General features: G+C 42.4%; 1 protein-coding gene across 1 annotated transcript in view; it reads right to left on the minus strand.

The window, feature by feature from the left end:
* sorcs2 (sortilin related VPS10 domain containing receptor 2) overlaps window positions 1-14054 on the minus strand; it is a gene marked incomplete in the record, with an annotated part of 209807 nt that overhangs the window by 123146 nt on the left and 72607 nt on the right. Inside the window, 1 exon segment of the mRNA XM_023966354.1 lies at window positions 7266-7365. Coding sequence (XP_023822122.1) covers window positions 7266-7365 — 100 coding nt within the window.

Raw genomic sequence — 14054 nt, forward strand, 5'->3', positions numbered from 1 at the left:
AAGATTTAGCTTCATGTTTGATGGTCAGTTTCTTTTTTGTCCGAATCTTTAAAACATCTTTAAAACTTTAATACACCTAGAGTTGCCGCACTATTGCAAGCCTCTATAAGCTTTTTTGAATCAATTTTAGTTTCCTCTCAGAAAGCGCAAAAATCTTTGTGGAGGTCGGAGATCTAAATGGGGACTGAACTGAACTTTTTGAACACATGACTACTGCAAAAATGGCGTTTAAAATTTATGATTTTTTTTTTTTATTCCTTAAAGCGGAACAGTTGGATACAATCCGGCTGGCTGTCACGAGTTAGGATATTCACATCAGCAGGAGCTTTTCAAAATAAAAGTCTTTCAACGTGTAAAAATAACGTGAGTTTACAATTTACTTTTTTCCACATAATTTCAAACAAAAAAAAAAATCCAAAAATGTGAATTGAAACATATTGCACAGTTTAAACATTTCTCAATAAAGTATTCAACCATTGTTTTCTCTTTCTTTATAATAGTTTCTTCCGCCATTTTTTTTGGTACGTAACTCCTCCTACAATTTTTCAGCTATTTTCACCATTCTATTATTAAAATGTTCAGCTCATTCAGCTTTTTCCAGCTATGACTTTTGGCCCTTCAAATCCTTGAACTTTTGAAGATATTCCAGGATTTTTGCCTCCATTGAAATTCATGGGGAATCCTTGGTGCAGAAGCTCGCTGGTTCGATACCCGGCGCTCGCATTTTTCCCAAAAACATTTTTTTTGTTATTGTGCTGTTTTCACTTTTCTTATGGTCAACTTGGATAATTTCTTTAGTTAATTATTTGTTTATTTTTATTGCCAATTATTACCCTTTAAGTTTCATTTTCATCCAGTAATATAGCATTCTACCTACAGCAGCTCCTTCTAGTTCATTATTATCTCTCTTTTGGTCAATTTTCTAGTTATTCTATGTTTTTTAAAATAAAGAGCTTTTTTTCTACACCATCAAAGGGAGTCTGAAGGTCAAGATGATACCTGAGTTAGAATGGGCAGGTTATCTGCAGTTGCCTACACCTAACTTAGCAACAAAAAGGTAAATTGTGTGGGGCAAAGTTGAGTTTGAAGCTCTGTGAAGTCCACTCACCTGTCAATCAAAGACTATTTCCATAAAATAAGTATTGTAAACATGTTCATTTTGTGTAAAATTTACATTCTAAACACCACAGAGAATGAAAAATGATTTCCCTCTGCAAACTGCCTCCAGTGGTCTTTTGAGAAACTGCAACACTTGGCACTTGCTGATTTGAATCAACCACAAAAAGTGGGCCTTGACGTGCTGGTAAACAGCAGAAGTAGAAGAAGAAGCCCCTCCCTGCTTGTCCAGCGGTTTACCACTGAACAACACGAGTTGTAGAACGTTCAGTAAGCCACGTTTAGGAAGTTCTTGAACACGTGTCACATGCCCGGTGTGTCCGTAGCTGAATAATGACATGTGCAGCTTTGTGCAGCTTCCGTCTGAATGAGTGAACCGATACCATAGTGCTTGTTTATGTAACTAGATTTGGCAAAGAATGGTTCATGCTGGAACAGGTTCAGAAGAATTTCGGCGTCATTTGAGCAGTTTATTATTTCAGGTTGTGAGAAAACAGGAAGTTTCTCTTCCAGAGGAGAGACGAATAGTCTCCTCTTCCAAGAGACATATGATGAATGTTTTGTTGACTGTCCAGACTTCAATCCCTGCTGTGATGCAGCTGGATGCCCAAGCAACTCTGCAACAACTCCCACCAGCACACAGCTCTGCAGTGCATAGTTCTTCTTTGATATTCGTCCAGGAAATTGTTTTCTTTGCTGGAAAACAAGCTCGCTGGAGCAGAGAGAGCCCTACTGATGGGCTGTGCATCTTTTTTTTTTTGTTGCTTTGTTTATTTCACAGTGAAAGCACCATATAAATCTCACTAATGCATGCGGCGCAGGAATAATAGATGTGACGCAACACCCCCCCCCCCCCATTCAGAATGTCACTTACACGCCACAAAGGCTCGTTCCGAACGCCCATCATGGCAGAATCGCAATAATTCAGCATTTATCAACCACACCAAATACTGCTGCGGGTGTTTTTCAAGCTGGCTGCACTGATAGCTTCTCCAGGGCTCATTTCATGCTTGGTAAAAGACAGTATTCATGTTTGCAGTCACTTAATTACTGCTTATGTTGTCTGATCACTAAAGGCAGTAAAGTGGGGAAACCCAACAGTGCAGCATGTAATCGGAGTTTAACAGCACATGAACAACGACAACAGATCCCAGACGGCCGTATTCAATTAAGACAGCAGCCAACGCATCAGACATGTGTTACAGAAAGAAAAAAAATCACTTTCCTTTTTTCACTGCAAATGTTTGGCTTTCTGAAACTCAGGAACAGACCTGCAGCTCTGAAGCTTCCAAAAGCTGTAATCAGGTCAGAAGCCTCCAAAGAGGCTTTTATGCAGATCTTAACTTTGAAACCAGGAGCTCGTCATAAAGGCCCCAAAATACATGCCGTTAGAGAGCACAATCGAAATGCATCACCCACAGAGAAAACCCACTGCAAGGCCCTCCACTCTGCTCCCCCACAACACAGCCTACATACAGAGCAGCTCCTGTGAACTCTGCTGAACCTCTGTTGATCTGCAACGGCTTCTGGTCAGCCTCTAGTTTCAAAGTGTAAGATGTAAGGTTTTAAAGTTCCTTAAAGTCTCAACATTTGGCAAGTTATTATGAGCCCCATTCAGCTCTGCTGCTCCTCATCAATGCAGCTTCTTTACTGCCAAAGATCATCACCACAAAACCTAAACCTCCCTACAATTTCCGCTCAGCTAAGCCTTATAATGCTAAATAATAATGGATTCATTCTGAGACTTCATTTCATTTAGGGTCACCTTTCTCCCAGTGATTGTAGCTGTGTTTCCATCACACGTATGCGCAGAACTTTATTGAAATTCTAAAAATTATAAAAAAAACAATTTCCCAATAACACTGTTTTCATTAAATCATAATTGTGTGAAAAAACACAAACCAACTCAAATGATAAGGGTTTCAGAAACATGGCGATGGATGTGAACAATACTTTGATTGACAGCAGATACATTCTCATTTTTGCCACGGCACTATTATTTGATTGGATTTTTCTGCACTTTTCCAGACGCTCAAAGCGCTTAGTGTGTCCATTATTCATTCACTCCTCATTCATACTTGGTGATGGTAAGATCACTGGGATTATTCATGCACATTCACACACCAGTGGAGCCACACTGGAGGCAAGGAGGGTGAAGTGTCTTGCCCATGGACACAATGACATTTGGCTGGTGGGAGTGGGGATCGAACCGCCGATCATTGGACGACCCGCTCAACCGCCTGAGCCACTGTCGCCACTAGCGCTCATCTTCAATATCTATCAATGGAGACGTCGCCCTCATCTTCAGGCCATGGAGCGGCGAGCTCCTTACATGTGGGAGGGGCTACGGATGAAGCCATATTGGTCAATCATGGTTGGGGATTTAAAAGAGGAGCAACATTTCCACACGACACGCTGAACTTCTGATGAGCTGTGGGATGCTGTGGAACCTCTGGTGACGGCCGCTGTACAGCGCCCAGGACCGCCAACATCTCTGGTGTTAAAGGGTTGACTTCTCCATGTGTGTCAACTATGCACTTTGTTGTCAAATTCCTTCATAATGGTGGCTAAATTCAGAATTCAGAATCACTTAGTAACGATTGACTTTGTTTTCATGCTTTCTGAGTCCAGCATTAAGGTTTGTTTCGTCTCAAAGACGGCCCAGCATAGTCTGTCTCTTGAACATGTTGGGAATGTAGAATTTTTCCCTCAGATTATACTAAAGAGGCGACAGAGAGGGAAATAGCATCTAAGCTGTTGCCGCAGCAACCAGGTCCCTGAGAAGCTTTAAAAAATTGGTTGGTTGGATAGAAACTAAAATGACAATCCTGGCTCAAATGTTCAGTTCTATGGTTTCTCCTCTTGTTTATCACTAAAATGGAAATAATCCCTTGGATTGCTTGTTCCAACGGTTTATGTCCTCTAAATGCAAATGTGTAGGAAAGCCAAAAGATTCCAAATCCCTCTTAGTGTAATTCAATCTGGGGTGACTACCCCAATCAGTAAAAACAAAAGCCAGATTCATTCCAATCGTGTGTATTTCCCGCCTAAAAACAGGACATTCTAAGCATGTTAGTGTTTAATCTACGGCAGAGCTGCTCTTTTATGTCTTTTTTACCACATTTCTGCAGAGAATTTACAGAACTTGGTTTACTGTCAGTCTCAGGAAAAACTATCTGAAAAGACAAAAGTGGTTCTCAATCATCATTTTGACATAATGTCTCCATATCTGAATCTCTGAGCGTCTTCACCTTTGAAGCTCTTTGAACTGTCACACAGCTGACAGTAAATCTGCAGCATCATTTAGTCTGATACTTCTTCCCCTCAGGTTTCGTTTTTTTTTCCAACTACAAAATGAGTTCACTTCTCTTTTCTACACTTTGTTCTGTCTGTTGTGCTTTTTCTGTCTGACAAAAGGGGTTTGATTATTTTAGTCAAATTATAATTTGTTTTTCCTGAACTTGTTGCTTTGCTGCCTGTTTAGAAACCTTTCAAATGCACACAAAAAAGCAATCGATTTTTGAGAACTGAAATCATCATCAGTAAAATACAGCAGTGTTCCTGTTTGTGTAATCAATAAAGTTAGAGTCTTTGTTTATGAAATCACCTTTTAAATGTTTGTCCTGACTTGGTTTGAGTTTCGCGCTATGATTGATGTTTGATTGCTCAAAGCTAACGCTGTGTGTCTCCGGAGGAGAGGTGCTGCTGGCTATAACCTGAAACATTCAAGAGACTTTTTGCTTTTCACAGATATGCTGAGCTGGTGAGGCGAAATGTGGACTTGAAGTTTTTCGCACATTCGCGCTCACACTCTGCTAAACTGTTAATGGACCAGGAAATCCACATCAGAAAACATCAGAGTCCCTAATTCTTTCATTAACACCCCCTCCTCTTTCTGTATTCTCTGTTTTCATTCTGACATTTTCAGCTCCAGTTCAGACTCACTACCAGTTCCTCTCTGTTCACTAATCATTCGGAATGTTCACATCGCCTCCGTCATTTCTGTGTCTGAACAACGAAATTCAGCGCAACGCAATTCAGCGCAACGCAACGCAGCGCAACACAATGCAGCGCAATGCAATGCATGAATCAGTTTCATGACTTGCTGTTGTTTCGTGTTTCAGTATGTGTTCATTTGTACTGTGATTTGTTATTCTTGTATCTTAAATGTAAGCATGTCTTGCACCTCTCGGCCACCGTACAATATAGTGTTTCCACACAGCAGAGCCGATACTCGGGTTTTATAGGTGTTCGTTGTTTGTGGGGTCATGGGATACGTGTTAACGGAGGGGAGAGTTGGGTTTTCTATTGTAATATCCGGATCCGGATGTTTTTTTTTTTTTTTTTTTTTGCAAGCCCTCTTGCCTCACAGCAAGATGGCCCCCAGTTCAAGTCCCAGCTGGGGGACCTAAAAACAGAACATCAATGGGGGACCTTTCTGTGTGGAGTTTGCATGTTCTCCCCATGTATGCGTGGGTTTTCTCGGGGGTTTCCGGTTTCCTCCCACTGTCCAAAAACATGCTTCACAGGTTAACTGACAACTCTAAATTGTCTATAGGTGTGAATGTGAGAGTGAATGGGTGTGTGATTGTGGCCCTGCGACAGACTGGTGACCTGTTCGGGGTGCCCCCTGCCTTAGCCCATAAGGGATAGGCTCCGGCAGCCCCGTGACCCTGAAAGGGACAAACGGAAGAAAAACAAAAGAAAAACATTTTGGTTCAGACAAACCTGTTTGACCTTCTGTTGCGTCTTCCTTTCTGTATCTTGTGGATTTTACAAGGGAATCCTGTGTATAATAGCTTTATTAGTTTGAGGATTAAATTGGCCAATGAGTAAAGTTAATGTTACATTTTGATCTAGTAACTAAAGTAATAAATTACTCTTTAAAAGTAATCCAACACTGATTAAATGTTTATTGTTGGAGAAACAAATTTTTGAATCTTTTTAAACATTTCTCATAAGTACTCTGACGCGTCTTCTGAAAAGTACGTCAGCAAAAGGAGACGATGTCCCAAAGTTTTTACAATTCTACTGGTGTTGAAAAGAGTCAGGGGGTCTTAGAAGTCCTGAAGAGAGTCTAGAGAGGACCTTTAATGGAAATTCTACTGAGATACATGAAAGCCAGAGGACGACATTGAGTCTGAAGAATAACCTTTCACTCTGATTGCCTCCAGTGCAATTGATTACCTGAAGTCCTCACACCTTGTGCCCTTCCCCCGCACGCCCTGAGCCCCCAGACCAACTTGTCTGCCGTTTTATTTATTTTTTTCCATGTGATTAGCGATATTGCTCACACACGCACTCGGGTGTGCCTGTGTTTGATCGAGTGTCAGACCATCTCATGGACAAGATGGCTTCAAACTTGGATTCTGAAGAGGAGACAGGAGAAAGCATGGATGAAACTATCACAGCAAATGTCCATCTGCAAATAAATCCACAGACACAATCCCTTCATCCACCTTCAGTGGAGACTTTCATTTCAAGCTACACCAAACACACACCCGTTCCAGCAGGTAGCGCCGAACCTGGACCTGTAGCCCCCCCCACTGCAGGCCAGGGGTGTTTTTAGGCAGCAGCTTATCTCCAGCACTCATTACACAACATGCCACTTTCAGAAAAAGTCGCTCTTGCAGTCGACAGCTCTTTCTGCTTTGCCTCTTTTCAGAACTAAAGCTGAATTAAAATGACACAGCCCCAACGCGCTTAAAGGCTCCCGTTGCTGTCTGTTCCGAACTGTCGGGTGTTTGCGTACACTTTTGTTTGTGTGTGAGGAAGATGAGATTGCACTGCTCTGGCCGCTGTCAAGGGGACCAGAGCGGAAAGTCACAGAAATGACTCGATCTAATCTCCTTCCATCTCTTCATCGACTGAAAGAACTCTGGACCCTGGTGATAACGCCCAGCAATTAGACAGACCCCACAGCTGGCAGCCCACTTCTATCACAGCTTAAGTCGCTACTGTGCCTCTCAGCTTATCTGCTGCCTGCTTCTCTCCTGCAGTTCCATGTGGACCGAATGATTGCAGTTCTGCAGCAGGAGTTTATGTTTGTCCACAGAGTACAGAGTGCTCTGGGGACAAACATCAGGGCTTGGCTCAAGAAGGACTGATGGGTCTGTCATCTATGAGCAGAAGCAAAAAGGCCGTTCTACCTTTTTCTTGTTGCTGGGACAGATGTAGAAACTCGTCACCACAATGGTTGTCCCCGGCATCAGGTTCAGCTTGGTGTAGGTTGTGCCGTAGTCAGATGACCTGAAAGCAAGCAACATAGGAAGAGAAAACTAGAGTTCAGTGCGTGATTATGGTTCAATGGTCAACACGTTGGTCTTTTAAAGGGCCAAATTCATGCAAAACCGCACAACCATGGGTTGATCGGCAAAATGGGGGCAAACTATTTCAGATGTATGGATGGATGAAAATGTTAATTCTGTTTTTATATTCAGCTCAAAGGAGCCACACATTCATAAAATCCATCTGTAAGCTTCCTAAAGGGTGAAACTTTGGCGCCATGTCTGACATAATGATGGGGATGGAAGAAAAATATTTTTATGGTCTTTTAATTACGATTTTTAGCCCAAAAAAAACCTGTCGTTTTCTGGGGCATAGTTTCTGCAGAGTGGCGGGAGTTCTGTGGCAGTTTCACCTGTCTGAAACCCAAACACACGTCGACATCATACGCTCAGGGATCAAGCTAATGCTGGTCGGGTGGGTGCACACATTCAACATTCCCCTGATAATGATGACACAAAATGACATACACTCTGTGGGCAGCTCCTTATTTAGTTTGGGTGGTTTGTTTGGGTGTAGTGATGGGTCCGGCAACACCGACGAGCTCGAGCTCCTAAAGTGTAACCCCGTGTCGGTGCATTAAGGAGAAGTCACATGACCAATACACCCACTGTGTCGGTGTGTAACAGATGAGCCACACAAGGAAGCGCGTCTACCAACAGTGTTGCCAGATTCTGCGGGTTTCCACCCAATTGGGTGGGTTTAATTTTTTATTTGGGGGCTTTTCGCGTCAATCTGGCGGGTTTTAGTTAGTTTTCTTTATTTAGAGTCTGAGAAGCTATCTTTTATTTTTTAAAAGATATTTTCTTTTGAAAAATCACCAGATCTTCTCAGTTACATTACTGTCACTTGGGTTGGGTGAGTTTAACAGAGTAGGGGAATTTTGTTTTTTTCGGATGCGCGTCCCCCCCCCCCCCCCTTTTTATTTTAATGATTCTTTGTTGAATGTGGTGTTTCAATGAAGTTTGTGGAATGATTTAATAGTTTTAATAGTGTTTTTGGCTTTTCTCATGGTCTTCTCGGTTTCTGCTTCATCTAGCACAGAGGTGGCAAACACGCGGCTCTTGGCCAATGAGCGTGCGGCTCTTTGCGTCTCATCACATTTTCTATATACTGTGCCTCATTTCATAATTTTTTCCCTCTTAAACCACACTCAAACCATCAGAGGGTATTAAAATAAACAATAATAAAAGTAAATTGGCAGTGTGTGTGTTTTTGCTCCCGACACATTCGTGGCCGCCAATCATTTGCGCAGGTTACGCCCGATGCCGGAAAACAGATACAGATTTGATGTGCGTGCAGACTGTTAGCCTCATGGTCAAAATGGTGAAATTCAGAGAATAAAGATGAACACAGGACGTTTCTGGAAAAATGGGAAGATTCTTACTTTTTTACTGAAAAGAATCGCAAGTCACTATGTTTATTATTATTATGAGCTTTTGGAAGCAGTAAAATAGTTCATGGCAGAAAAGAACAAAACGTATCCCGGAGAAAAATTAAAAACTCTTCCTGATCTGACACAAATTGTCTCCTTTATTAACAAAGTGCACATTCAAAACGGCCATCATTCCACTTTCCTTCTTTGCGGAGCTCAAACAGCAGAAGGATGCAGTCCAAATGAATAAAGCGCAGAAAGTGACGCTGCTTGCGCAACTGGACGGAAACGACCGCAGATCACTTTTCTTATGGATCCTTTAATGCAGAGACTGACTGCCTGAGATCCCCGCTTGTCACTGATGAGGCAGCGAGAGAACCGGAGATGATTGAGCTGAAATCTCTCTGAGAGAAGGCCCTGTTACGTTTTGGAGAACGGAGAAATACCCGTGTGTAAAAGAGCTGCTGTCAATCTGACGTTCTCCTCCATAGATGTCTGCCGGTCCCTGTTTATTACCTTGAAACACGTGAAATCAAGGTATCGGTCCGTTCTGACTGACACTCACTTAAAGGAACTGATCTGAGAGGCTACGACTGGCCAGGGGGTAAGCACCGCCTTCAGCCCCTAAGGCTCATGGGAAGTGGGGAATCTTAAGTGTAAAACCATGAGCCAGGTAGCTGTTATCTGAAATCTAATGTATTGAATGTGTTTATTGTGAATATGAATCACTTAGACACCAGAAGGATGCTCTGTCCAGATGTTTGTGTATTTGTTGGTGTAAGGGTCATTGAAAGAGGAATGTTGAGAGACAAAGACTTAACAGTTAAATGCTGTTGGATGAATGGTGAAATATTCAGTTTTTATCATCATAAATCTGACTTCAGAGGAGTCGGTGGCTCACCAGCATCAACCTCACCGCCCGTCACTGAGCAGTAGTGTGTTAAAGGGAGGCAGAGAAAAGAGTGAGAAAGAGAGAGAGAGAGCATGTGTGTGTGGAGGGTAGTTATGTGTTACCTCTGGCTAAGCTGCATTATATGTGAGTATTGAGGGTGGACACTTTCCTTGAAATAAACACAAGTACAATACTTGCTGTTGTGTTGTAGGGAAAGGAGTGTGTTATGGAAAATAACACGGCTTTGATTGCGTGTTTGTGTGTGGACGTCTTGGCAGGTCAGTGTCTGGTGTGGCTCTTTGACTCTCACAGTGAAAAAATTCGGCTCTTGGTGTCAAACTTGTTCACCACCCCTGATCTAGCAGAACACAATTCCATTTCAAACGGACTCTTATGAATGAATCCTTTTATGTTTTGGAGGTAAAATGTGACATTTGCTCTGCAGAACTGTCAAACTTAAAAGCACCTCCTCAATGCCGGGACATTATAGAGCGAGACATGGGAATGAGGAACTTCAATGACAAATATCGTGTTTAGATTAAATTTAATTAGCCCTTTTGCTATCCTATGGGGTTAAGATGACCATTGATGTGTTCTCCCTACCATGACAAAGGTGGATAAAGGTGGAAAGATTTCATGTAATCCATGGACACCGGTGAAGATCAGAAATCATTGAAGAAAAAAGGTTCAGCGCACTGTCTAGTGGGTCTAGATGACCCAACTCCCAATGTTAAAGTGCCTAGGATAGCATAAGGGTTAATATCTCAGCGGAGTTTTTTCTCTTGGTTGCCTGGAATGACGTTTTGGGTCGAGCAGGAGTCAGTATTGGGTGACACAGTATCGACGCAGTCTCAAAACGGTTTGGGCAAGGTGCCGAAACGCTTCATGAGGCCTCATCTACCCATCACCATTTGGGTGTATTATGTTTTTGTCTTTTAGTACGTTTTGCTGACTGTTTTGCTCACCTTTTCAATTTCACTTCCTGGGTCAAAGGACCCAAACTCTGGGTTTGGTAGGCTTTTGTAGGGCCTGACCAAAATTCAACCGTTAAGCTTAAATGGAACCACCTGGCCCAGGGGAGGGGCCATGTCCTATAAAATGTTGTGCATTGTGGTTCTAGATGTCAGAGGGTCTGTGTTTTAGAGCTTGTGCTGATGTCAGTAAAAATCCTAAGTATTTTTCATTCACACGAACCTCTGGAGTGGTTTTTACTTGTTTTTTCCTTGGACCTGTCGGTGCGTGACCAGTTCATTAGAATTTCACCTCCAAGTTGTAGGCGGGGCCAATGGCATGGAGCAACCATGCCCACTAGCTTTTAGACCAGTGTAACAAAAATGGAGAGCAATATTGGAGCAATCCAGCAGTATGGTTTGGCGCCAGATTCCAGCTCAGACGGAGAAAACAAAGACTGGAGCTTGCAGCCCGCCCAGCGGATTTCTACGTCTCAAATACCGTCTTTTTCAGGCTGCATTTTTCCATCTGCTTCTGATTTGCAACAATTTGAACAAAGAAATCCTGAGAAATGCCATTTTAAGCCCAACTTTCTTTATAAATGTCCTCCATCCGGAAAACACCACAAGAAAATGTTAAAAACACTATTTTCATCAGAATGTGTCTATATGGGCGGGTTATGCCAGAGTACTGGCTACACTTTCTTTTACAGTTAGAGGAATCCTCTTAGATTTCACACCTTTTATCAACACAAGACCAGAGCAGGAGGCTGGTTGGCTGCCCAAAATAACATCACATTGTGTAAAAAGTGTCAAATGTGACAAAGTTTGATAAGGAAATTGGTCAAATTGAGATTCGTGCTGAGAAATCCAAACAATCAGATCCAGATGAAAAGTAGAAATAGTTCCTGTGAGCTTATCTTCACAATTGCAGCCATTTTTGCTCAAACGCTTAACTTGGACTTGAACAAAAGAGGGAGTCTGCATAGTCCTGAGAGGGGCAACAGGTGAAAACCTGCTGCAGAGCGTTCAATGCAGCTTTCATTAACTTTATTCTTTCACACCAGGTCTTCACTGAATGTTGCTGCCCCACAGTTTCTGGAGTATTTCAGCAAGAAGAATGGATAGAGGCTATATATTTCTTCATAAACATTCCTCCCCTGTGTATTATTAACACAGCTTCACTTCTGAGAAAAGCTTCGAGTCGACTGGAGGAGAGGGAATCTGCAGTGAGGAGAAGTGACCTGCTCATTCTCTCCAACTCCCCTGCCGAGTTAGAATCCGTTCTCTGTTCACCGTAATACCACTTTATGGTTTGTGGTCTGAGCCTGGTGACAAATCTGGAGTGACTGCACAACCTGTCAGCCCTGCGATGAAGCAAAAACAGCCTCAGGCTTCCTCTGAAGGACTGACCAACCCTCAAATCTGGCAGCTTTAAAGGCCCACTATGCCTTTGAAGTGGATGGGAGGCGGCTGGATGGGTTTTCTGTGGCAGTTCGGAGACCCCCAACGAGGGAAGGAAACAGGTTTCAGCTCAAGCCATAGATCATTGATGCCTCCAGTTCACTTTTTCATGGAAAAATCTCATCTCAGTCAAAAATAAGGTGAAAAAAAAGTAAATCCTTGAAGGAGGATTTACAAAAATTAGAAAAAGTAATAAACCTCATAGACGTGAATTCAGTATTCTGTGTCTAGTTTTGAAAGATTGTTGTGAATAATTTTGCAGCCACCCCAAACAACAGCAAAGTTTCAGCATTTATGTGGGGGCTGGGGCTTTGACGGGAGGGGACCAAGCAGAAGCAGTTTTGATGGATGAGAATTAGGAGCGAGCACAACAACTTGGTTAAGGATCAGAGGATTTACTCTCTTTCGCAGTGGGACATCAACCGCTGACAGACGTACACACAGAGAGACGTGAACACAGACGCAGCCCCTCAGTAATCAAACCTCCCAGAGTGCACTGAGACAGCTGCACAGAACAGAGCAGCCTAGCAGGGCTGAGTTGTTGCTCTGCAGTGAGGCAGGCGGTGTTTTCATCTATCCTGCCAGTCTGTGTGTGGTGTTTAACCCTGGATCGCTCCGTGGACATGGACAGATCTGGCACTGATGACTGTGTTAGCAGTCAAAGCTTTAAACTTCTCAATAAACCCACAAGTGGATGAAAGCAGAGCTGCAGAGCCTTCCGTGGGGGGCCAGTTGGGAGCAGAAAAACAGCAGAAAATAACGAAGAGCAGTGAGATTCAGTGTTTATAAATGATGAATGTTGTTTTTGGGGTATTGTTAACATGTTCTTGTAGCATTTTTCTGATGATGGAGGACATATGTAAATATGTGACATTGTAAATAAGAAATAGTTTGTAATGTTTTGCCTGGTGAAATAAAGGTTTCTATATGTAAAAAATAGGATTAAAATTGTATTTCAAAGTATTTCTTTATTCAAATTATTGTGAAAATTCAGGCCAAAGTCTTCCCGCTCCGCTCCATTCTGATGCAGACAAATGGATCCATGAACGTCTTTGTTTTCCTCGTCTGAGCTGGAATCTAGTTTGAAACTGTACGGCTAGATAGCTCTGATATTGCTAGACTTTTTTGCATTTGTCCCCAACGTTAGCTTGAGGATGTGAGGGGCTGTAAGCTAGTGGGAGAGAGTGTAAACAAAGCGATCATGGGAAAAGAGGGAGGTTTACTCTGCGCTGACAGGGTCGCCCAAAACTCCGAGGCAAATTTCTAATGAACTCCTGCCGCTTTGCATTTACTGGGTCGTCCTAGAAAACGACAGGTTTTTCGAGTTTGGCTAAAAACCGCATAATCACAGTTAAAAGACCGCTGGGAATAGACAAATAAAAAAAAGATCATAGGGGGTTGTCAAAGCTGGATGTTATCATCTCATTAAGTACAATACTTTTGGCCAAACTGCATTTATGAAATACCTCGACTAGGGAAGTATGACACTGCTTAGAAAAAAGCAGACTTGATTGGAAAAATGTGAAGGGAAACAACATTGTGAATCAACATTCATCCATTGGTCATGTTCGTGATTTGGACAAATATCTAAGGCAGTGGTGCCCCAACCTCTGGGCCGTGGTACAGTTGGGACTAGCCGGCAGAAAAAGAAAATAAGAAAACACGACCCGTATTTTTTCAGTTTTATGTAATTATCTGATTCTGAAGGAAGTCTTATCTTAAGAAAACCATCGGTTTCTGTTCACAAAATCCAAGTCATTCTTTACGCATGTCAAGTTGTTCAGTCACGTGTGGAAAACCATCCACTACTTCCTTAAAGCGGATGCACCATTGCTGAAATTGAAACCAGTAAAGTTAACAAAAAACAAGCGTATTTGCCAAGTTTCTTTGCAGAGCAAATAAGGAAACAAAAGCAGATCCTTTGATTTCAAAATAATAGAAATCTGCATTTAACAGACCAAAAACTGGAGTC

This window comes from Oryzias latipes, chromosome 18 (assembly GCF_002234675.1).
Source record: "Oryzias latipes chromosome 18, ASM223467v1".
NCBI classification, from domain to species: domain Eukaryota; kingdom Metazoa; phylum Chordata; class Actinopteri; order Beloniformes; family Adrianichthyidae; genus Oryzias; species Oryzias latipes.